Source organism: Rattus rattus, chromosome 6 (genome assembly GCF_011064425.1).
Source record: "Rattus rattus isolate New Zealand chromosome 6, Rrattus_CSIRO_v1, whole genome shotgun sequence".
Classification (NCBI taxonomy): Eukaryota; Metazoa; Chordata; class Mammalia; order Rodentia; family Muridae; genus Rattus; species Rattus rattus.
In genome coordinates, this window is record NC_046159.1 from 109,800,906 (window position 1) to 109,825,415 (window position 24,510).

General features: G+C 48.8%; 1 protein-coding gene across 1 annotated transcript; it reads right to left on the bottom strand.

Moving 5' to 3' along the window:
- Positions 1-335: 335 nt before the first annotated feature.
- Smo (smoothened, frizzled class receptor) lies at positions 336-23,390 on the bottom strand. Its single transcript, XM_032906824.1, has 12 exons — positions 23,036-23,390; positions 8,816-9,021; positions 7,989-8,198; positions 7,640-7,812; positions 7,124-7,343; positions 6,911-7,034; positions 5,619-5,711; positions 5,132-5,240; positions 3,398-3,583; positions 2,888-3,036; positions 2,026-2,160; positions 336-1,794 (listed from the first exon to the last, which is right to left on the bottom strand). The coding sequence occupies exons 1-12, from the start codon at positions 23,376-23,378 to the stop codon at positions 1,361-1,363; spliced, it is 2,382 nt and encodes a 793-aa protein (XP_032762715.1). The 5' UTR covers positions 23,379-23,390; the 3' UTR covers positions 336-1,360.
- Between the last annotated feature and the right edge of the window lie 1,120 nt (positions 23,391-24,510).

Consider the following 24,510-nt stretch of genomic DNA (forward strand, 5'->3'; position numbering starts at 1 on the left):
GGCAGAGCATGCCACCCTTGCAGTGGTGGGACCCGGGATTGGCAGGAGCTGTGCCCATCTATATACATGAAGAAAACACTTCCCACAGCCACTCAAGGGGCATCCTGAATGTCTGCTCTTGATTCTCTTTGTTTGGCCACCGAGCATCTTTTGTCCACTTACAGCCAAGTAGCCAGAGAGGGTAGCCAGCATATTACCCTGAATCAGCCTAGCTGTCAGTCATGACCACACCAGCAAGCTCTCCACTGGTCAAAAAGGACTCGGGAATACATGGAAGTTCTGGACCAGGTACATAAACCAGAGCTGGGGCCGGGGAAAAGAAACACACGTGAACGTATACAAAAATGTTTTATTTACTGTTCATATTTCTTCTTGTCATACTGAGCCTCTGACCTGGAACCCAGCCAGCTTCTAAGGCATTCTGCTGTCTGGTTCTTGAATGTGGGCACTATGAAAATGACTAGACATTGTAAAAAGTAGGGAGTCCTTCCCACCAAATACAGAAGTTGGAAGACGCTTTCTTGCCTGGCTGAAGCTACAGAGGCTTCCCAAGGTAGCCCCTTAAGTCAGAGGATCCATCCCCACTGGATGGATGTGAGGAAGAAAACATGACTCTCAGAGGCCTGGAGCTGAACCAGTTGTCTCTCTCTTGAGACCAAGCTCAGAAATAAGAGGGGTGTGTGTGTGTGTGTGTGTGTGTGTGTGTGTGTGTGTGTGTGTGTGTGTGTGTGTGTGTGTGTGTGTGTGTGTGTTGTTAAGTGCTAACCAGTAAGAGTTTGGCCTAGTGGAACTGAGATGTGAAGATGTGTTTTGGACAGGGCCACCTACTGAGAGCAGTTATAGGCCTTATGGGAGTAGTCATTACAACTACCAGGAAGAGGAAAAAGAGAGTCCTGTTCCGACCTAGACAAAGGACAAATGACACAATAAACACTTTTGGTCTGAGAGTGCCAGAAAAGGGCACTCATTGGCACAGAAAAGGGCAGCCAGCCCTCATCTGCCAGACATGGGCTTGGTTACCTCACTGGCCACCCCAGCCCATTCTGGGTACCATCACCCCTGCCTCTGCCGTTCCTACCCTAGTACAAGCTCTGTTGGAGACTAACACTGCCAGCCAGACTCTAATTGGGGGGCAGAGGCAAGGGTCCTGAGCTGTAGTCTTGCTTCTGACGTGAGGCCTATCAGTGGCTGTGTTCAGCTTGTTTCTATGGTCTGGCTGCTTCTAGCCAGTCGTACACAGCTCTTGTAGGCAGACACTTGGCCCATAGACTGTCAGATGAGACCCCAGAGGTGTGCTCTCAGGAAGAGCTATAGGAAGGCGTGTACTTGTCTTCCCCATCCTAGGACCTGCCCTGCAAGCTCAGAAGTCCGAGTCTGCATCCAAGAGCTCAGCCTCCATTAGGTTAGTGCGGGAATGAATGGATCCCAGCCCCTGGAGGCGGCCCTGAGCCCAGACCCTGGGGGCTGAGGCACCAGGGAGAAATGGATCTTGATGGGGACTAGGCTCTGGGCAGAAGGGGTTGGAGACTACAGTCCAGGCTCCCTGTCGGCAGGGCTCCCCTGTTCCCCAGGCATTTGCAGCTACTAGGCACTTCTGCCGAGGCAGCTGAGGCAGCTGAGGAACTGCACTGGTGGCAGGAACAGGGGCAGAGTGGTGAAGCTCAGGGGCTGGCCCCAAGGGGCACACCTCCTTCTTCCTCTTCCTCCGCTTCTTCTTCCGGCCTAAACGCTTCTCTAACTCTGGGGAGATCTCTGCCTCAACCAGCCACAGGTTGGCTTGTTCTTCTGGTGGCACTGTCAGGAGGATAAAGAACACAGCTTAGGGCTTTATTCTGTTCTTTCCGTCCTTCCCTCCCCAGAATCCCTAGTCCTGAGTTCTGGGAGCCATCTCTCCAGGCTTCCCAAGCCTTGGCACCCCCTGCAGATCCTCCAGGGCCTTTCCTTCCTTCCCCATATATTCAGCCCAGGAACTCCTAGCCAGTGTGTCCACACTCCTCCTCCCTGCAGAAGACAGAGCCCTCATACCTGGAGTTGCCACAGGGGTGACAGACACATCCTGGGGCAATATGGCTCCTCTTCGAGCCACCATCTTGGTGACGTGCTGGGCCCAGGCAGAGGAGACATCAGCTGAGGGTTCATTGAGTTCAAAAGCCAAACCGGCTTGGGGATGAAAGGAAAGAAAGAACAATGACCCCTCCTTATGTCATACGTTTCATCTTTCCTAGTCAGTCCTTCCTACTGCAGCTGGCAAAAAGTCCACCCTGTAACCAGTGCCCATTCAAAGTCTGAGTGGAGCAGCCTCTGATCCCCCAAAAGTAAAACTTGAGATCTTAAGTCTAGTACCGGCCTCCAACACATACAGCAGAGGGTCCCAGGTCTGGGTCCAGTCAGAGAAGATGCACCTAACCCTCAAGAGACTGGAGGCCCCGGGAAGTTTAGAGGTCTGGTGGGGTGGGTGGGGACATCCTTGTGGAGATGGGGGAAGAGTGGGGGAGGTGGGGAGGAGGTATGGGATGTGGAACAGTCGGGAGGGAGGTGGACCGAGAGGGGAATAAAGTCTGGAGTGCAAAAATAAAAATTTAAAAAACCAGTAAGTCTAATAGCAGCACCCTGACTTACTCTGGCTCAGAAAAGTCACTGGAGATGGCAGAGAAGAAGGGAGAGGGAGCAGAGCCCCCAGAGAATTGCAATACCAAGAACAGGCCAAGGGAAGAAAGGAGTGGAGGTGGGGGATGGGAGGTGAACCATGACAAGGCACCCAGGAGGGAGCGGAGTGTGAGTGAGTGCCTCGATCCTCAGTTTGCCAAGCAATCCGTGTATCCAAATGGAAATGGGCCTGGTACTGTGGAGGTCAAGTGTCTCAGCAGGAGAAGACACTGAGGCTCACCAACAGGTCCATCATGGGAGACAGTGTGCATGCTGAAGGAGAGCTCCTGGCCCGGGTTCTGCAGCAGTTCACGCCGCTTAGAGAAGGCCTTGGCAATCATCTTGCTTTTCTTGATTCTCTTGGGTTCATCATCACTGTGCCCAGTCAACCTGAGAACAGAAGGGGCGGGGCTGGCAAGTGCAGGAGCAGCGCTTCCTTTCAAGTCTGTGGAAAGGCCTGGGATTCTAAGGACCCGGAGTCCTGAGGACTCTGAGGAGCTGAGGCCTTCACAGCAACAGAACATGCCTAGAATGCAGGGTTCCTGCGGCTCCTCCTCCAAAGCTCTGGTTCTGACTCCCCTCGCTGTCCCCTAGAGGGCAGTGGTGAGCTGCTAAGTAACCAGCCCTCCCGACTTGCTTTGGCAAACCCTGCCCAGCCTGTGCTTTGGAAGCATAAGACGAGGCCCTCGAGTGAAGACATAAGGCTGAGAGTAAGAGGGGAAGGACAAGATTAGATGGCTGCTGACCCCACCTGCACCAGGTGCGCCTCCAGATGAGCAGGGTGGCCTTGGTCCAGACCCAGGTGCTCATGGCAATGCCAGTGCCAAACATGGCAAATAGATTGATCTTCTCCACCAGGAGGCTGGGCCGATTCTTGATTTCACAATCAGGAATGGGCTTCTTGGTAGGCAGCCCAATGGTCACATTGGCTTGGCATCTATGACAAGGGATGGTCAAAAGCTAAGGCTATTGGAATCCGGTAAGAAGGCACCCAGACATAAATCTATACAGGAAAGAGCTGAGCCTCACTGTGTGATTCTCATGGTGCAGGGGTTGGACATGGAATCCCACACAAGCCAGACTCTACCACTGGGCTATATACTAGTCCCGGTGACACGCTTTGGAGTCATCTAGAGAGCTTTTATAAACTACTGCTGTCTGAGCCTCACATCAAACTTCTGGGACAAGAACCCAGCATCACTGAGTTACAGCTCCCTAAAGTAAAAGGGGGAAAGTTAAGGATGAGCCAAAAGCAGTCAGTGCAAGCATCCCTCTCTCCTATTGGATTAAAGTTTTCTTTAGATGTGTGTGTGTGTGTGTGTGTGTGCGTGTGCGTGTGTGTGTGCGTGTGTGTGTGCATGTGTGTGCGTGTGTGTGGGTGCATGTGTGTGGGTGTGGTGGGTGTGGTGTGTGTGTGTGGTGGTGTGTGCATGTGTGTGTGTGGTGTGGTGTGTGTGGTGTTGCGTTTGTGTGTGTGTGTGTGTGTGTGTGTGTATGCATGTGTGTGTGTGGTGTGCGTGAGTGTGTGTTGTGTGTGTGTTTGTGTGTGTGTGTGTGTGTGTGTGTGTGTGTGTTTGTGTGGTGGGGGGTTGGTGTGTGTGTGCATGTGTGTGTGTGGTGTGTGTGTATGTGTGTGTGTGGGGTGTGTGTGTGGTGGGTGTGTGTGTGTGGTGTGTGTGGGGGTGTGTGTGTGTGGGGTGTGTGTGTGTGTGGTGTGTGGGGTGTGTGTGTGTGTGGTGTGGTGTGTGTATGTGTGTGGGGTGTGGTGTGTGTGTGGTGGTGTTTGGGTGTGGGTGTGGGGGTGTGTTGTGTTTGGTGTGTGTGGTTTGGGGGGTGGGTTTTGGTGTGTTGTGTGTGTGTGTGGTGTGTGGTGTGTGTGTGTGTGTGTGTGTGTGTATGCCGTGTGTGTGTGTGTGTGTGTGTGTGTGTGTGTGTGTGTGTGTGTGGGACTTATGTCCAGGTGCTTGCAGAGTCAGGAGAGGGCGTTGAATCTCTGGAGCTGGGAGTTACAGGCATTTGGGAGCTAACAGGTATAGATGTTGGGAACTGACGATGGCTAAAAACAGTCTCCCTTTTAAGGGAGGTCTTAACCATGACCCCTAGGAGCAGCAGGCATCCTTTAAGCAGTAGAGATGCCTCAATCGCCATGGTTCACCTTTACTGAGATACAGAAACGCTCAAGCAAAACTGGCAAACTTGACCAGACTGCTGAGCTGCCCGAGAGCCTGGTCCTGGGCAGTGACTCGGGGAGAGCCACACACGGTAGACGGCACACAGATCCCAACCAGGCAGAGGCACATGGGTTGGCTTCTGAACAGTTGCAAACACACAGGACATCCTGCCCAGGGGGTGCAGACAGCACTTTTGGCAGCTATTCATACCTGAGACAGGACGGTGGGAGACCACAAGCAGATGCAATGCTGCATTCTAGCTGACGCTCCAATCCCAACCACTCCCACAGCCAAGCCCAGGGCCCCTCACTCACAGCACATAGTCCCGGAAGCTACGCTCCCACTCAGCCTGGTTGAAGAAGTCATAGAAGTGGCAGCTGAAGGTGATGAGCACGAAGCCAAAGGCGAGGAAGCCAAAAATGCCTATGGAGTTCAGGGGCAGGATCCATTACCAGAACAGACACAGTAGCAGCAGCACCAGGGGGATGGGCAACTGCGTACTGAGTACTAAAGACAGCTGAGTGCAGGGTGACTACATGCTGGCCTCAGACCAGGAACTGCATCCTCCAAAATAAATCCAGAAAGTCCTGGAGGTGACTGTGGAGGCCACAGGAAGAGCAAGAGGCCTATGGTAGCAGTCTTGGTCCTGACCTGGACTTCTCACAGGGAGTTACCACCTCCACTATCACTACACCTTGGCTCTGTCCCTGAATATTTGACTCTCTGCACTGATCTTCTGCATCCTGGAGGCCCCAGCGTGACTCGGGATTGGGATGACCAGAGCCCCCAGGCACCACTCACCCAGGCGCAGCATGGTCTCATTGATCTTGCTGGCTGCCTTCTCACTCAGAAGCCCAGGGTGGTTGCTCTTGATGGAGAACAGAGTCATGACCCCTAAACAGAAAGAAAATTCAGACATTAGCAGGACAGAAGACAGTGTCCTGGGGGGTAGAGGGGGCGCAGGGAGGGGGGCCCCATGGCACTGGAGTCCTATGACAAATTACACCATCCTGACTTAAAGCTTGGGGAACCAGAGAATAAGAGAACAGCTATTAGCAAATGTGCTATGGGCTGCAGTAACTGGGACAGAGCCTAGACAACAGTCAAGGACAGAGAGGAAACCAGGTCAAAGCTATTCTGACGGAAAAAGCATGAAACCGAATCAACGATAGTATTGCCCAATAGAAATACATTGTGTGACATTTTAAAAAATCCCAAATTTTCTAGTAACCACATAAAAAAACTACATAATTTTACTATATTTTGTAAACCAAATATATCCAAAATAAAACCACCTGTGCATTCCACACAACAAACTACCAGTGATTAATTTATATTCGTTTTTCTTCTTTCTCTTCTTCAAATTAAGTCTCAAACACATTGGGTTTTTTACACTTAGGAAGCATCTCAGTTTGGCCTCGTTTCAACATTCATGGCTACCGGTTACCGTATGGGAGGCACAGATGCGAAACATACACCAGAGGCTCCGATGCTCTGCCAGAAAAGGCAGGGAAGAAGGCTGAACAGAAGGTTGACAGTTCAGTGGGAGGAAACCAAAACTGACAAAGAAAACCAAGCAAAATGAGCTAGAAACCAAGGCAAAGCATGGGGTGGCAGATTGAGACGGGGAAATTAGGGACCAGTAAATCTGTATATGTTATGAAAACTGTTTGTGTATGTTAGGGGTTGGCATGACTTGGAAACCAAGCTCCAAAAAGATGACAGTGTATATAAAAGTAGTGTGAACAGGCATAAGCAGTGGCCCCAAGCCAAACCACGTGGACCAGCTAGGTGTCCCAGGGCATTCACCATGCAAATACATCCTGACAAGCAGGAAGAAAAAGAGTCCAGAATCCAGCCAAGTTCCCCTCAAAACAGCCAAGAACCTTGGTTATGGCTTTGGAGGAAGAGGTCCATTTTTATGTCCTCACAAAAGTGCTGTCCTGCCTGCCTATAGGGTCGTCTTCTCTATTGCACCAAGGTTTAGGTAGGTATCAAAGGAAGGCAGTGGAGCTGGAAACTCCCATCCCTACTTCCACAGAGCAGGTGCTCAGCGCTCCATGTTGCCTGGCTGGCCCGGCTGAGCCACTCACCTCGGATGAGGAAGTAGCCTCCCACAATAAGCACCAGGCCAATTGGGGCAAGTACAAAGCCAGCACGGTACCGATAGTTCTTGTAGCCTACAAAGCAGATGCCACTCACGGAGTCCCCATCTACCTGTAGCGGGAAGGCGTGGAAGGGACAGTTAGGTGTGGCCCTTCCTCCAGCTCACCCCCATTCAGATCCCCAGCCCCCAACTATGATACCTGAGCCACAGCGAGGATTGCCACAGTGAGGACAAAGGGGAGTGACCACGTGAGCAGGTGGAAATAGGATGTCTTGCCCGAGAGAGGCTGGTAAGTGGTGCCCAGGGCTTTGAAGGAGGTGTGCCAGGCATAGGTGAGGACCACGAACCACACTACTCCAGCCATCAAGGCATAGTACACGATGACAAAGATGATGACACAGGACAGGGTCTCGCTGGAGCTATGAAGACGTGAGGTGTCACTTGGAGAGCCACTTTGTACTCTTCCTACTGGTCACTCCGCCCTATGCCCAGGTCCTAGTCTACTAAAATGTGGAGGGTCCCCAGGAGTTGGGACACAGGTCAGATGTGAAGAGGCTCTAGGGTACATCTCTGAAGAATCACAAATGTCAACTCTGAACACCACAGGGCACTGCTAAATCCTACCCATTATGGCTACCTTCAAGTCTATCTGTGGAAAATGTGCATTACAGTCTTTCTCTTCCCACCTTCACCTCTGGGTCCCCAAGATACTTACGTGGGCTCCCCAAATCTCATGGTGCCATCTGCTCGGCAAACAATCTCCCGGCGGGCACCATCCATGAACTGGGCCAGCCAGCCAATGCTGCCCACAAAGAAACACGCATTGACATAGAAGAGAATAACCGCAGGGTAGCGATTGGAGTTCCGCCAGTCAGCCACAAAGGTGGCCTAAAGGGAGAAGCGGCCATGCAGTGAGGTGAGGGTCTATTCTGCTGCAGATGCCTTGATCTGAACCCAAGACCCCCTCATAAGCTCCCGTGGGCCCCCTACCAAGCCATTTCATTTTTGGGTCCCTGCTCCTTGGGCCGTCAGTCCTGCGCCCTTGCCCTTAAAGCACTGCTCACCAGGGTGAAGAGTGTACAGAGGCCGGTGACCGCCCCGAAGGCTGCGATGTAACTGTGCATGTCCTGGTGCTCAGCCTCGGTGAACAGCGGGTTCTGGCACTGGATCCCACAGCCCTCCACGTCCTCGTACCAGCTCTTGGGGTTGTCTGTCCTCACCAAGGGTGCTTCACATTGGCCTGAACTGTTGAACTTGATGTTTTGTACCTCGTTCTGCCACGGGGAAGGAAAAAGAAAATACCACGGGGAAAGGTAAATCAGGGTTAAGGATGTCTGGGAAACCAGGCAAGGGCAGATGTGCTGGCTGCAGGCCCACTACTGTTCAATGGCTCTACATCTTTGGACAAATTACTTGACTATTTTATTTTCCTCATCTGAGAGAGTAGCCCCTACCTCATAGGACCTAAGGATTAGAAAATAAAGGGCTAACGTTCGCATAATGGTAAATGATAGCATCACGATCATTCTGTTATCCCTATAGATGTCCTCTTCCAACCCACACTGCCTCATACCCCTCTGTCTTCCTGCTTCGAGCGCTTCATGTGGGTATGTACTGACTTCTACACGTGACAGAAATCTCTCAACACAGGCTCCTGTCACTCATAACCCCCTCAACACCAACCCTAACAGTGAGCATTCAAAAACTATTTACAGAACATGATTGGGTCAACAGAGAAGCTCCCACAGAGACCCGGACTGTGGGTTACAGCTTGGATGTATGGTTCATTGGTCCTGTGTGTGCAGACACAGGGTCTCCTAGGAGAGACATCTCTGGCTGCCCTGCATCCAGTACAGTGCTGCTCTGTTCCAAGGCTAGACTACACACTTACTGGACAGCCTTCAGGGAAGTGGTCTGGCGTGCAACGCAGAAAGTCAGGCCACCCTCGTTCCCGCTCCACAATGGCACAGGGGCCTCGGGTGGCCTGGCAGAGGGTGCGGCTGGGCAACTCCACTCGGTCATTTTCACACTTGGGCATGTAGACAGCACACAGCAGGGGCTGGATCACTGCCCAGCATCGGGGAGCATTCCGGAGGCCTGTGAAATGGTGATAGTATGGGACACCGACCACCGATGCAGCTGTAACCTGCCCCGGGGCCTTTGCCATACCATTTCTGGACAGGGCAGCCTTTGTGCTGCAGGGCAGCCTCGTGCATTACAACACTTAGCACCTCCTAGACCCTGCTTTCTAAATGCCAGCAGAACCCCAAAGTCATTGTGACAACCAGAAATATGCACCCCCCAACTCCAGGGACATAACTAAAAGAGGGCTGGAAGGGAAAGGCCAGAATCAATGGGCATAGTCTAGCTCTTTCAAAAACAATTTTGTTATATGTTTACATTTTATTTTATATGGGAATGTTTTCTCTACATGTACATACTATGTATATTCTGGTGTCCTCAGAGGTCAGTGAGGGTATTGGATCCCTAAAAATGGAGCTACAGATGGTTGTGAGCTGCCGTGTGGTTGCTGGGATTCAAACAGGGTCCTCTGCAAGACCAGTAAGTGCTCTTAACTGCTGAGCCATCTCTCCAGTCCCACACTGTCTCATTCTTGATCAGAGGTTGGTTACACTTTGGGCAAGTCAAACGTATGATTCATTCACTAATGTGCACCACTGTGATAATTCCGTTAACATTCTTAAAAACAGCTGCCACTTTCCAATACCCTGATAAAAATCGGTAGGGCCTCTGACGGAGAATCTCAGGTTGGGGTTGTCTCTTCAGGGTGTTTTCTAAACCCTTCTAACTCAGAAAGGTTGTGGGACCCATTCACCAGACCCAAGAGATGTTTCCCCATGCCCAGCCCCAAGAGCCCTTTTCACTCTTACCAAGCTGAGGCAGAGAGAGAAGAGATGGGGGCTTAAGAAGAGGTATTCAGAGGAGCCAGGAACTCCAGAGCCAGAGGAGGAAACAGGTCAGATGGAGAGAAACAGAGGAGGCTCTGTCCAGTGCAGAGGGAGGAAAGACACTGTCAGCACAGAAACACAGATGTCTCCCCAAGCCCCCACCCAGCCTAGGTCCTGACTCGCTCACCCTAGGAGCTCAGAGCGCTCTGTTCTCTGCCCTTAATGACCCCTCTAAAATCACCGGTACTTTGGGTACACCAACACTCCAGGCAAGTTTGTACTAGGAGGAGCTTCTGAGGATGTGAGAGCCATTTTGTACAACTGTGCCTCTGACTAGTGGGACAGGTCACCACCTTTTGGTGGGGAGTTCACAATAGAATACAGTGGTCAGGAGTCTGGACATTGTGATTAGTCTGCCTGGGACCGGATGCAGGCCCTCCATACCTTAGCTGTGTGTTCTTGAACAAAGTACTTTATCTCTAGCCTCAGTCTTCTCGTCTGTAAAATGGAGACGACAGAGCTACCTTGTGCACCACTGAGCAGAGTGAGAAATGGTACCGTTTATGTGTTTGGCCCAGCACCTATCAGGTACTATGTCCTTCCGAGAGTTAGCTCTTCTCATTACCAGTCTGAGCCTCGTCTTTCCTAGGCGTCACAGCTCCAAGAGTATGCCAAGGTGCCAAGAAAGTCCCTGCCAGTTAGGAAGCAATGTCCTCAGGAAACAGCTCCTGCTCTGGTGAAGTCACAGTCACCCGGGAACTTCAATCACTTAGAGGAAGGACCCAGTGCTAGAAATTCTGAGCCAATGGGTTTGAGTGGAGAACAGGACAATTGGGAGGCCATTGTGAGAGGGCTGTGCAATGTGCCTTGTCTTGGAAGGAGGACATGTCCCCACTGACACATCACGGAGTAAAGGCAACCTAAGTAGTAAATGCATTTAGAACTCTTGAAGTACTGAGCAGTCAAATTTAACAACACAGCACGCCTTGTGGAGCATGTTGGGTATTTCCCCATGGGATCAAATAGCTGAGTGGGGACTGTGGCTAATGGCTGCTGCCCAGCGTCTAGAGAGAAAAATTACAACTCCCATTGCTCGCCTGGGAAAGGATCCACATTCAAAAGTAGTGGCATGATTTCTATTTAATGCATGTCATTTCTGCACCATTCTTAAGACAAAAAAAAAAAAAAAAAAAAAAAAGATGTTTAAGGCGAACCACTATAATTGGGGGGTTGTCTGCCTAAGTGACGAGGAGCCAGTGAGACGGCTCAGTAGGTAAAGGAGCTCGCCACCAAGACTGACAAGCTGAGTTTGAATCCTGGGGCCACCTGGTGAGAGCACAGAACCAACTCCCTTAAGTTGTCCTCTGACCGCCATATGTCTAACATGGCACGTGACACACATGCATGTGTGCACACATTCAAGCACACACGCACACACATGCGCACACACACATAAATGCAATAAAGAAGATGGGACCATTCTCCACCTTGAATATGGTGACAAGTTAGTTACACAATACTATACTTTTTATTTAAAAAAAAAAAGGTTTTAAGAACATGCAACTCTATGCTTTTCCAAATTCACAAAGCTATACAAAAAAGGAGCATGGTGCTGGGGCTCTAGCTCAGTTGTCCCAGTGCTTGCCTAGCTCAGACGAAGTGTTGTTTGCCCCTCAGAAACACATAAACCTGGGCTAGCATTGCACATCTGCAGCCCCCAGCTGGGAGACGGGGACTGATGACAAGAGGTTCAGGCTCATTCTGGACAACAGTACAGGTTCAAGGCTCGTCCTGAACATATGAGATCTTGCCTCAAAATGGGGAAGGTAGAGTTTATTGAATGTTTATTTAAGAACACATTTAAAATTAAAAAGGGGAAGCTACCTGGAGTATTGTTAGAAGCAAATGTGTTATTTTCTGGATTTTGTGACACGGTTTTCCCCTTTTCTCTACTTTTAAATATTTTATCTCATAGTTTAAAAACAAATTCTACAAAAAAATAAGATTTTGCTTTGGTGCACACCTTTAATCCCAGCACTCAGGAAGCAGAGGCAGGCAGATCTGAGTTCCAGGCCAGCCTGGTCTACAAAGCAAGTTCCAGGACATCCGGAAATACACGGAAAAACCAAAAACCAAAACAAAACAAAACACTTAAACTTTTCCTTTTTAAACACGAGAGTCTTACTATGAGGTTCAGCTGGCCTGCAAATCTATAGCAAATCAGGCTGGCCTATAGTTCACAGAAACCTACCTTTCTCTGCCTCCCAAGAGCTGGGATTAAAGGTTTGTGCCAGTATGTCTAGCAAAAGATAATGAATTTTAAAAACAATTTAGGAGCTGTCTAGGGGAAATTTTTTAATACCAATTCTTACATTAAAGAAAATTCCAGGGATTGGAGAGATGGTTCAGCAACTAAGAGTGCATATCGCTCTTGAAGAAGATCTGAGTTTAGCTCCCATATTGGGCTACCCACGGACCCTAGAACTCCAGTTTCAGGGGAATCTGTATCTCTGGTCATCATGGAACCTGCACTTCTGTGTCTGTGGAGGATGCGTGTGTATAGGTGCGCGCGCACACACAAGTTTCATAATAATAAGTCTTCTGTAATATTTTACTGTACTTTAAAAAAGATTTACTTATTTATTTATTAATTTCTATGAGCACACTGTAGCCATCTTCAGACACACCAGAAGAGGGCATCGGATCCCATTACAGATGGTCATGAGCCACCATGGGGTTGCTGGGAATTGAACTCTGAAAGAGCAGTCAGTGCTCTTAACTGCTGAGCCATCTCTCCAGCCCCAATACATCTTTTTTTTTTTTTAAAGAAAATTCCAGGTAGATCAAAATAACTACGTTTCTTTAAATAAAAGTAATAGAAGAAAAGACAGTAAATGAGGGGTATTTTTTTGTATGTGTGTACGTGAATGTGTACGTGTGTGTGTGTGTGCCTGCCTGTGTGTGTGCCTGCCTGTGTGTGTGCCTGCCTGTGTGTGTGCCTGCCTGTGTGTGTGCCTGTGTGTGTGCCTGTGTGTGTGTGTGTGTGCCTGCCTGTGTGTGTGTGTGTGCCTGTGTGTGTGTGTGCCTGCCTGTGTGTGTGCCTGCCTGTGTGTGTGTGTGTGCCTGTGTGTGTGAGTGTGGAGGCCAGAGATTAACATCAGGTACCTTCCTCTATCACTGTCAAACTTACTTTCTTTTTTTTTTTTTTTTTTTTTTAAGGGTTTGTTTGTTTGTTTTCCAAAGATATATTTATATAAGTACACTGTAGCTGTCTTCAGATACACCAGAAGAGGGCATCGGATCCCATTACAGATGGTCGTGAGCCACCATGTGGCTGCTGGGAATTGAACTCAGGACCTCTGGGAGAGCAGTCAGTGCTCTTAATCGCTGAGCCATCTCTCCAGCCCAAATTTACTTTTCTTTAAAAAAAAAAAAATTATTACATTTTATTATGTTACTTCGGGGATGGGCTGCACATGGGTGCACATGATTGGGACTTCGGCTGGTGACAGCTTTCAGGAATCAGTTCTGTCCTTCCACATGATCCCAGGGATTGAAGTCAAGTTCTCGGCAGCAGGTGCTTTACTCACAGCCATCTGACTATCAACCATCCCTTTATGTTTTGTGACGGGGTCTCTCACTGAACACAGAGCTCATTGACTTGGGAGACTGGCCAAGTCCTAAGCCTATGGGATCCTGCTGTCTCTGTTTCCCGATGCTGGGATGACAGCAGTGTCCATTCGTGTCTAGATTTTTACATAGAAGGTGGGGATCTGAACTCAAGTACTCACGCCTGCACAGCAAGCACAGCAATCTCGGCAAGTGCTTTTCCCACTGAGTTATTTCTCTAGCTGGGCGGCTCGAATGAGAACGGGCCCCCATAGGCTCATAGATTTGAACACTTGTTCCCTAATTGCTAGAATTGTTTGGGAAGGATTGGGAGGTATGGCCTTGTTGGAGGAGGTGGGTCAGGGACAGGCTTTGAGGTTTCAAAAGCCTACATTATTCCCAGTTAGCTTTTTCTTCTGCCCCATGCTTGTAGATGTTAAAACCGTCAGCTACTGCTTCAGCCACGCCTGCCTGTCGGCTGCCAGGCTTCTCACGGAGATGATCATGGACTCTAACCCTCTGACACTGTAAGCCCCAAGTAAATTCTTTTCTTCTATAGGTTGCCTTGGTCAGCTGTCTTACCACAGCAGTAGGACAGTAACTAAGACACTAGCCCTGTTTTGTTGTTTGTTCTTAAGACAGGGTTTCTTTATATAATCTTGGCTGGCCATGTTGTTCACGTGGTTGTTCATGTGAAGAACTCACTAGGTACTTCAGCCAGGCCTCAAACTTAGGACAGTTCACGTGAGTGACCCTCCCGAGGCTGGAACTGTAAAGTCATCATGCCTGGCTTTCGAAAAGGTCTTTTAAACCACGAAGCTTGAAGTGAGAATGACTTTTGAAGCATCTCTCTCTCTCTCTCTCTCTCTCTCTCTCTCTCTCTCTCTCTCTCTCACACACACACACACACACACACAACAAACAAACAATAAAATCCTTACTTAAAGCTATGAAATGAACAAATTAAAAAAAAAACAACTAAACACTGTAGAAGAAAAACAATCTGATAAATTCAATAGGATAAAAAGCAAAACCTTGGAAAGAGAAATGGCCCAGCAGGCATGAGCACTTGCAGGTCTCCCACAGAAACCACGTTATATCCCCAGTACCCACATCAGAACTAACAACCACCTGCAGCTCCAGCTCCTGGAGATCCAACTTCCTCCGGCCTCTGAAGGCTCCTTTAAGCAGTGCGTGGTGGCTCCCACCTTTAATCTCAGCACTCAGGAGGCAGAGGCAGCCCAGTCCAGACTAGCCTGGTCCACAGAGGAAATTCTAGGTCAGACAAGCACGGCTACACAGTGGGGTCCCGTTGGTTTCATGTGTTTGGTTTTTAGTTTTATTTACTTTTGGCATTTTAAGACAGAGGCTTGACCACTTGCTCCCTATGCCTCCATCTCCCGAATGCTGGAATTACAATTGTGCACCACCACATCTGGCTTCTGGGTTTTGTGGGGGTTTATTCCTTTTTGTTTTAGGCAATCAAGTTAAACATAAAATATAGAAAAACATGTATTACTAGGATGGGGAAAACTTCGAAGAGAAGGAAATGAGCCCAGAAAGAAACAAGTTGTATCTATTAATTTTTTAATTTTTATTTTTCTAGTAGGGGTGTGTGTGTGTGTGTGTGTGTGTGTGTGTGTGTGTGTGTGTGTGTGTGTATGCGAGCGTGCGCACACACTCAAATGTGGTCAGAGGAAAACTTGCAAGAGTTGGCTCTCTCTTTCCACCTTGTGGGTTCCGGGAGTGGAACTCACCAGGCTTGGCAGTGAGCACCTTTACCTCCTGAGCCATCGCACCAGCCTTATTATTTATTATTTTGTTCATTTATTTATTTACTTATGGGTGGGAGTCTCGGTATGTCTCCCAGGCTGGCACTGAACTCAGGGTCCTCCCAGTGTATTCTCCAGAATAACTGGAATTACAAGAATTTACGACCACACCTAATTCTTTTTTTATTTTAATAAAATGTGAGACAAAAAGAAAAATAAGAACACAGTGCTATAATAATAATAGTAGTAATAATAATAATAATAATAATAATAATAATAATGAGTTTTTATATTCATGGAACGTTAACATTTATTTACTTTTTATTTAGTTACAGAGACAGGATATCACTATGTAGCCCTGGTTCACCTGAAACTCACTTTGTGCACTAGGCTGGCTTTAAACCCGTGGAGATCCACTTACCTCTGCCTCCCAAGTGCTGGGATTAAAAGGCTGTGCTGCCATGCGAATTTTCTATGTGAAAATTCTACGGATAGAATTTTAAAATAACATTTCTACAACTTGACTCAGATTTTTATTATTGTGTGTAATCAACAGTGCACTTGTGGAGGTTAGAGGACAAGGTAGGGGGAGTCAGTTTTCTTTTTCAACCCTGTAGGACCTGGGAACAGAGCTCAGAGCATCGGGCGTGAGATGTGCATGCGCACACCCCCAATAAAATAAACACTAAAAACTACAGGATGAATTTTGAAATATATGTGTATGTACACTTGAGAGTCTATGGTCAACTAAATGTGGTAGTTCACAGCAGTAATCTAGAACCCAGAAGGCTAAGACAGGAGGATTGCTGAGAGTTCAAATCAAGCTTGGGCTACATGGTAAATTCCAGACTACATAATAGTGAGTTCCCAGCTGCCCCCAGGGTTACATGAGTACATGAGACTTTGTCTCAAACACAGCACACACACACACACACACACACACACACACACACACACACACACACACACACACACACGGGGAGGGGGGGTGTGGTTCAAGAACAGACCAAGCTCTCTACTTGATGCTATAAAATAGGGGCTGTAGCTTGCGGTTTACCTGGGATGCTTGTCATGTCAGCAGAGCTGTGGCCCCGTCTCAGTGGAATCAGATCACAGGATGTTTCCCATCCCTGAGACACCACCATGCTCACCACACCTGACAGGACAGTGGCTACTTAGTTACTGTGATCTCTGCTTCCCTCCATGTGTTCCCATGAGTGTTCGCATGACAGGACCTCATTCTCCACAGGACTGAGGAGTATTTCATTCTGAATCAGCACCATGATTTGTCTGGTTTTTCAGACCGAGTGTCACTATGTAGCTCTGGCTGGACTTGAACTCACAGAGACCCACCTGCCTCTGTCTCCAGAGCACTGGGATCAAGGGCGTGGGCCACCACACAGGGCATGTTTCTTTTTCCATTGGAGGATGGTTCGGTTGTTTTTATTTCTTAGCTGTGTGAGTAATGCTGCAGTAAGCGGGAGCATGAAGCTGTCTCTCCTCAGCCCTCTGGTCTCACTGCCTCTGGACACGTATCTAGTAAAGGGATGGCTTTTAGAGGAGCCTCTACAGTGATTTCCACAATAATTTCATACACACACACACACACACACACACACACACACACACACACACACACACACTGTATAAGAGTTCCTTTTTCTTCTGCACATTGTTGCCTTTAATATTTTTTATGTTAGCCATTCTTCCTGGGGGGGAGTGACATTTCACTGTGGCTTTGAGTGGCATGTCCCTGCTGATCAGGGACCTGAGTGCGCACGCTGTCAAGTGCTTTTTGGCATACGCCTTCTTTCGTTTCTTTTAAGGATTCTATTTAGATCTACTGCCTCCTTTTCAAACCGGCTTGTTTATTTCCATTTGGTTTGGTTTCCCTATCAAATGAGGTGAGTTTTGAAGTTCTTAGTATATTCTGGATATATGATCCTGCACGTTGTTTTAAACCCGGTGTGTTTTACCTTACAGTTTTAAAAATACTAGGTTGAGAGTGTACGGCTGTGGCAGCTGTCGCACTGGTGAAGCCATGCAGTAAAGGCCTGGTAACTAAGACAATGTGACCTGAACGGAATGAAGATCCAGAAACGCACACACACATTTGATTTATGACAGGGTAGTAGAGAACGGAAATTGATTTTAACAAATGATGTTGAAAGCTCTTAAAGAAATCAACTCCAGGTGAATTATGTGCCTAAAAGTGACTAGGAAATCTATAAAGTGTCTCATAAAAGAGTAAATTCGTGAGTTGGAAGGAGAAAAGGATTTTTTTTCTTTTTTTTCTTTTTTTTTGGTTCTTTTTTTTTGGAGCTGGGGACCGAACCCAGGGCCTTGTGCTTCCTAGGCAAGCGCTCTACCACTGAGCTAAATCCCCAACCCCCGGATTTTTTTTTTTCTAAATAAGGCACAAAAGAACGAATCGCAAAATGTTTGATAAATGACTGCATTAAAGTTCAAATATTCCGTTCAACTGGAGACAACACAGAGAATGGGAAAGTAAGCCATGAGGACATTTTTAACACTCACAATAAACAAAACGTTCGTACCCAGCGTATATGAAGAATTTCCATCAAACAGAAATGACAGACAATCCCCTAGAAAAATAGATCAGTAATTTCAACAGATACTTCACAAGAGAAACTTAACTCGTAAACAGTTGCAAAGATGTTTGCCTTACAAGCAATCCAGGAAATGCAGATTACAGTAAGAAGGACTAATGGTTCAGGTTCGAATCCCAGCATGGCAAGAAAACTCAAAATTAAAACCACACTTGGGAGGCAGAGACAGGAGCATCTCTGTGAGTTTGAGGCCAACCTGGTGTACAAGAGTGAGTTCCAGGACAGCCAAAGCTACATAGAAGCCCTGTCTTGAAAAACAATTAAAAAAAAAAAAAAAGGAAGCAAAATGAAAACTGGGTGTATTTTCTATGCTTGCATAACACACACACACACACACACACACACACACACACACACACACACACACACACCCCACAAATGTATTTGTTTATTTCAAAACAGAGTGTTGCCATATCTATATATATATCTATATCTATATATATATGATATATATAGATATATATAGATATCTGAGAGAGAGAGAGAGAGAGAGAGAGAGAGAGAGAGAGAGAGAGAGAGAGAGAGTGTTTTTAATTGCCCTCAGCCTGTTTTGGAAACAGCCAGAAGAAAATTTTTCCAGAACTATCCTTGCAAATTACCCACCATCACAACATCCCAACTTGAGGTCTGAAAGACCAGTGAGAAATTCCTCCCAGTTTTCCAGTCTTTTTCCTGCTGGCTGGCCCCTGGCTAGGTCCATGTATACACAGACACAGCACAGTCGTGGTCTAAGCGTCTATGTGCTGGCTCTCAGGGACCTACCCCCTCACCAGCTGCAGGCCTCTCTTTCTTGCCCCACTTACTAAACCATATGTGGCCCGAGGTGGCTCATGGCCTGGCCATTGTTTGTCTGGTCAGCTTGGCATGCATGATAGGAGACATGTCCGGCTGTAACAGGGAGACACTGAGTGAAGAAGCGCAAGTCCAGAAACATGGAAACCACGGGAGAGACCTGAATTCTAGATACACCCAGAAATCAGAATGACCTAGTTAGAGACTTCATCACTCACAGACTTGGTAATCCGGGTAAAGGAAGTATATGGTGGCCTGTTCTCTATGGAAACTCCTTCCAGGTCTACAGAGCTCCATGTAGATACCCACTGACTAGTCAGTCTCACACTCAAAGCTGGAGGCAAATCCACACTTCTGTCCCCACCCTACCTCTACCTCCATTAGAAAGGAAAGGCACCGGCATCCAGGGCATCTCACGCTTCCTCCTGCTCAGTCTGGCATCCAAGGCATCAGCAAGTCTGCCTCCGACACTGTAATCTTCCCGAACTTCAGCCTGTTACCCCCATCCTGACCCCCGTCAGCTCCCCCCTAGATTATTTCATCCACATCCTGAACAAATAATCAGGTTCCAGGCTCCCTTCTCTCTAGTGGCAACCCCTGCCCCTCAAATGCATATGTGTGCATGCAAGTGTGCATGTATATGCACTGCATATGCAGGTGCCCGCTAGGGCCAGAAGAGAGCGCTGGATCCCCTGGCACTGGAGCTGTAGGGTACAGTGAGCTACCAGATGTAGGTGGTGGGAATCAAAACCCAGGTTCTCTGTAAGACCAGTGAGTGTAAGAACCACCGAACGATCAATCAATCCCTTCAGCCCCGCCCTGTTTTTGGAGTTGGACTCTTGAGTTTTTAGCTAACCTGGTACTCACTATCTACACGGGATGACCCAGCACTCACAGTGAGCCTCCTGTCTCAGACTCCCAAAAGCTGGGATTATAAGCATGCATCACCATGCCTAGCCCAAAGACACCTTTCAAAAACGCAGATACAATTACATTTCTACCTTGCTAAAAAAACAAAACAAAACAAAACAAAACAAAAACAAAAACAAAAAACCTTTATCATAGGCTCCTTGTCATCTTCTGACAGATAGCATTTTAACTTACTACAGGGTGAGAAGCCTTTGCTTTCGAGTCTCCTGCACCTCACAGTTTTGCTTCTAATGTGCCTTGGTCCGGTTCCATGCCGTTATTATATTCCTAAGTACCACTCTCTGTTCCTCTAAAGCTTCTGCCTCTTCCCATCCTTCGTCTCGACCCTCCTTCCTTCGGCTTTCCTGCTTACTCCTCAGGTCACTAGTGAGATGTGAGCTTCTCTGGGTATCTCCCCTTGCTTCCCAAAGCTCTTCCCGTAACTTCAGCACCTACGACGTCACCGTACTTCTCTCAGGTATTGCTAGCACCTGTTTAGTTGTCCTCCCCCCTCTTGAGATCAGAGAGCTCCTTTCTGTAATCTTCATCTTGATATACCGTGGTCCCTGCCCCAGGATGTGATGCACTCAGTACAAAATTGACTGAACGTGGGGTTTCAGGCTGTATGCTCAGCCCAGGGAGGCTCTGAAAAACAGGAAGATTGAATCTCTGTCCTCCAAAGTTTATGATGAACATAAGCTAGAAGACCTTTATTACCCACAAAACCGCCTGCCAAAGTTAGACAACGTCTAACACTAAGTCAGGACCTATAATTCCAGACAGGACAAACACTAGCTCCTGGCCCAAACCTGCCTGTGAGTCTCACAAAGGGCTCACTTTCACCCTCATTTACTGATCCAGGCCGCGCCAGCACCTGCTTTTAGTTCACACACAGAAGAGAGAAAAGCTATAAATGAGCAATGGGCCATCAGCAGGAAAGAATGCAGTGTGACCCAGAAGCTCTGGGCTCAGCTTGTGCCCCTGTACCACCGTGATTAGACAGCTAGAGAGACTAAAGCCTGAACGGCTAGCACATGGTTCTAACCTGTGCACACTCCTGCAGCTCAGCAGTCACTCTTGGGCATGTGAGCTGGGAAAGGTGCACCCCTTCCTCCTTGATCTGATAACAGCTGCAGAGGGCAACTTGGAAGAATTCAATCATAGGCCCTACGAATCCATTCATGCATACACACACACACACACACACACACACACACACACACACACGGGTGGGGGGAAGTAGAGGAGAGCATCCTTTCAGCAACACAAGACTTGATGATTATCTAATGCTGAAAGATATTTCATGACTGCCTCCTAAATTCAAATCTCATTTCAGGTGGTGTTCAGAGACACCTTATTGGTGTTCAGAGACACCTTATTGAATGTCTCTTTTGTTTTTTAAATTTTTTGTGGGGGTGTTTGTTTTTATTTGAATTGGTTTGTTTTGGAGGATTTTTTGGGGGGTGGAGCAGGATCTCACTATGTAGCTCTGGCTGTCCTGGAACCCACTCTGTAGACCAGGCTGGCCTTGAACTCAGAGATCTGCCTGACTCTGCCTCCAGTGATGGGATTAAAGGCATGTGCCATCACACCTAGCTGAATCTTTTAAAAGAAAAAATTTATTTTTTTGTTTCGTATCGAGAGGGAGTGGGGAACGAGCAGGAATATGGGTGCCACGGTGCACACATGGGAGTCAGACAACAGCTCTCAGCACTCAGGCCTCTTCTATCGTGGGTTCTGGGACTGGAGCTCAGATCACGGGGTGTGCACAGCAAGCATTTCTACCTGTGCCATCCTGGGGCTTTTAATCTTTCTTTCATGTTCCTTTCTCATTCTGTCAGTCTTTTGCACGTATAGAACTTTAAAGACTACAATTATATCCCCACTGTATAACCCATTCTTATACCTTCTATACTACATTTATGCAAACATATTATCATAAGTGTGTATGTGTGAAATCGCACAGACCTTACATTATCGTAATTTATGGATTTTTTTTCAAAGCTACTGTTGATTACATATAGCTTCTGCCTTAGATTCTGGCTTTAGATCGAGTCTAAGGCCCTCAACCTTCCTAATGCTGCGACCCTTTAATACAGTTTGTTATGTTGTGGTGACCCCTCCCCAACCATGAAATTATTTTGTCGTTTCTTCATGATTGTAATGTTGCTACTGTTATGGTTCATAATGTAAACATCTGTGTTTTCCGATGGCCTTAGGCAAGCCCTGTGAAAGAGCCTTTGGACGCCCTTGAGAGATCTCCACACATAGGTTGCTTTCGAACCTTATCTCCATACAGTTGTACCTCCAACATCTGAATCAAGCCAAGAACCTTAGGACCTCAGGCGGCACTCAGCTTCAGCTGAGAACCCTAGTAGTCAAGTTGACAACACGCCTGCCAGTCAGTCTATGGGTCACACTACCTCCCAGTAGGATCCTCACAGCCTCAGAGGAAGAGCTAAGGTTAGGCACACTGTCTGGCCCTCTGGTTTGCTCCTGGTTTCTTTCTTTCTTTCTTTCTTTCTTTCTTTCTTTCTTTCTTTCTTTCTTTCTTTTTTCCAATCAAGGATAGCTTTTATATCACACTGAAGTTGGGGTGAGGGATATAGGGATGGGAAAGTGGCAAGGACAGCTCCCCAGGACCCTACAGGCTCTCAGTCCAGATGGGTGACAGGCAGGTAGATAAACCATCCTAAATAACCTAGGAAGGACGTGTTTGATGTAATCTGCTGTTTTCAGGCTCTGACACAATCCTGCCCCCAAGTAAAGGACTTTCAGCCACTCTGGATGGTGCCCACATGCTCTCAACACCCTAGACTCAATGTTCTTCCAGAGCACACATTTCCAAAGAGCCACAAACAATTGCTTAAACTGTCTCCTTCCTTTTAAACCCGAGTGGATCAGAGTTTCCATTTTTCAGATAAGGAAACTTAAACGTGTAAAAACAAGACAAAAATCATTGGTTCCCTGGACTGACCGAAATCAAGTTTCCAGGTGGCTCATTTTGCTTTTAGTTACTACAAGGGGACATTTTTTTTTTCCTTCACAGAATTTACAAGTTTTCCTCACCTCTTCCCTCCAAATCCTTAAATGTCTTCACATTCATCCTTCCCTTTCTTCTCTCCAACTCAGATTGCCCCAAGGTCTAAACACTGCCCAGAATCCCCGTGGACTGTTGCTTCACGAATACATCTCTTCTCCCTTTGCTATGGCTGAGAGCTCCCTCCTCACCGGCCTCGCATCCCCTGACCCCATCATTACTCGGGCTCTTTGTGACTGGCCGGTTTCCCCGGTCCCTCGCCCCCACCCCTTCTCCATCAAGCAGGGTCCCCTTTCCCGCACGCAACCTGTCCCAAAAGTTTTAGACTCATTTCTCCAGCTCTCCCGGTGCAAGCCGCGCCCGCCCTACAGTTGAGGCCTGAGCCTTTTCTTTCCGTCAGTGTCCAGTCCCATCACCTCCGCGTCGCAATTCGGACTCCCGCGCGCTTACCGGACCAGAGCACGAGCTTGCTGTGCGCTTCCTCCTGCGAGTCCGAGTCCCCAGCCAGCAGCGTGGTGGTGGCTCCGTAAGGCAGCGCGGAGCCCAGGCACACGTTGTAGCGCAAAGGCTCGCAGTGGGCGGCCCGGCCGCAGTGGCTCAGCAGCGGCGGCGGAGGGCTGGTCACCGGCGCGTTCCTCCTCGCGCTCCCGCCGGCACTGCGAGGCCCAGGCCCGGTCACGTTCCCGCTCAAGGCCGCCCCCCGGCCCCGGCCCCCAAGCAGTACCAGCAGCAGCAACTGCAGCAGCCTCCGGGGCGCCAGCTCGGGCCCACGCACGGGGCGGCCAGCGGCCATGGCCAAACCGCCAACTCAGCAGAAGCTGAGGCGCCCCCGAGCTCCCCGGAGTCCCCTGGCCACACACACGACCCCGGGGGCCGCGGAGGCTACTTAGGCGACCGGTGCGCCCCGAAAGTCTGGGGCCAGCTTTCGCCAGGCGCCGCGCGCGTCCGGGCCCCTCGGCTCCCAACTTTGCAAACTTTGGAACCCGGGCCCCATGTTGAGCTGCGCAGGCCCGGGCCAGGATGCACGGACCCCGGACTCCCTCGCCTCGATTGGAATTGTCTTCAACCCTGGGAACCCTCTGGGGCCCCGATCTTCAGCCCCATTCCCTCTCCCACCATTAAAACTAACTCCCAGCCCCTCGATGGAGGGCAGGCACCGGCCGGGGGGTGCGGGAGTCGATCCCCGGCTCCGCCCCCACGCCAGCCCGCGGCCCAGCAGCCACCTCCGCGCGAGCGCGCCGCAGCCCCCTGAGCTCTCCCAGCCGACTACCGGGCTCCTTTGTTGCTCTAGCTGGCCCTGCTCTCTGGAATGCACGGGCCTCGCAGAGCCAAGCCCGGCCCCCCTCCGCGGAGACTGGGGGAGGGCCTGGGCGAGGAAGAGCAAGGGGGAGAGAGAAGCTAGAGAGGAGGAGCCCCAGCTTCGGCGGCCTAAGCTCCCGAAGGGGCTAGGGTGGGGGTATTTAGGAATCTTTACCCTACTGTAGACCCTCGCCATGCCAGGGGTGGGGGAAAGATGCCTGCGAATTGTGTCCCAGAGCTGCTGCTACGAGGCTCTTGACTGAACCTTTAGCTGATCCTAAGGTTGTTTGACATGACTATTAGGAGAGGATTCTCTAGGTTTAGGGGTGGCAGGGAGATGCCTAAAGCAGGCAAGAGTTTTCACTCAATCCCTGCCCAGTTCCCCAGCCCTGCCCATCTTTCTTGCTTTTTGTTAGATCTTTCAACTTTACCTAGAACCCTGGTGTAGAAGCACCGAGTTTGGGGCTTCTGCTTCTTCAAATTCTTCCTGCTTGAGATTTATGTGGGGAAATGACCTCGGAGTCACTCAGAGTAGCTGCTGTTACCTGTGGGAACAGATGTCTGGCCTGAGAACATGTCAACACCGAGCCTTTATTGCTCAGATGTGTCAAGTTTGGACCGTGATC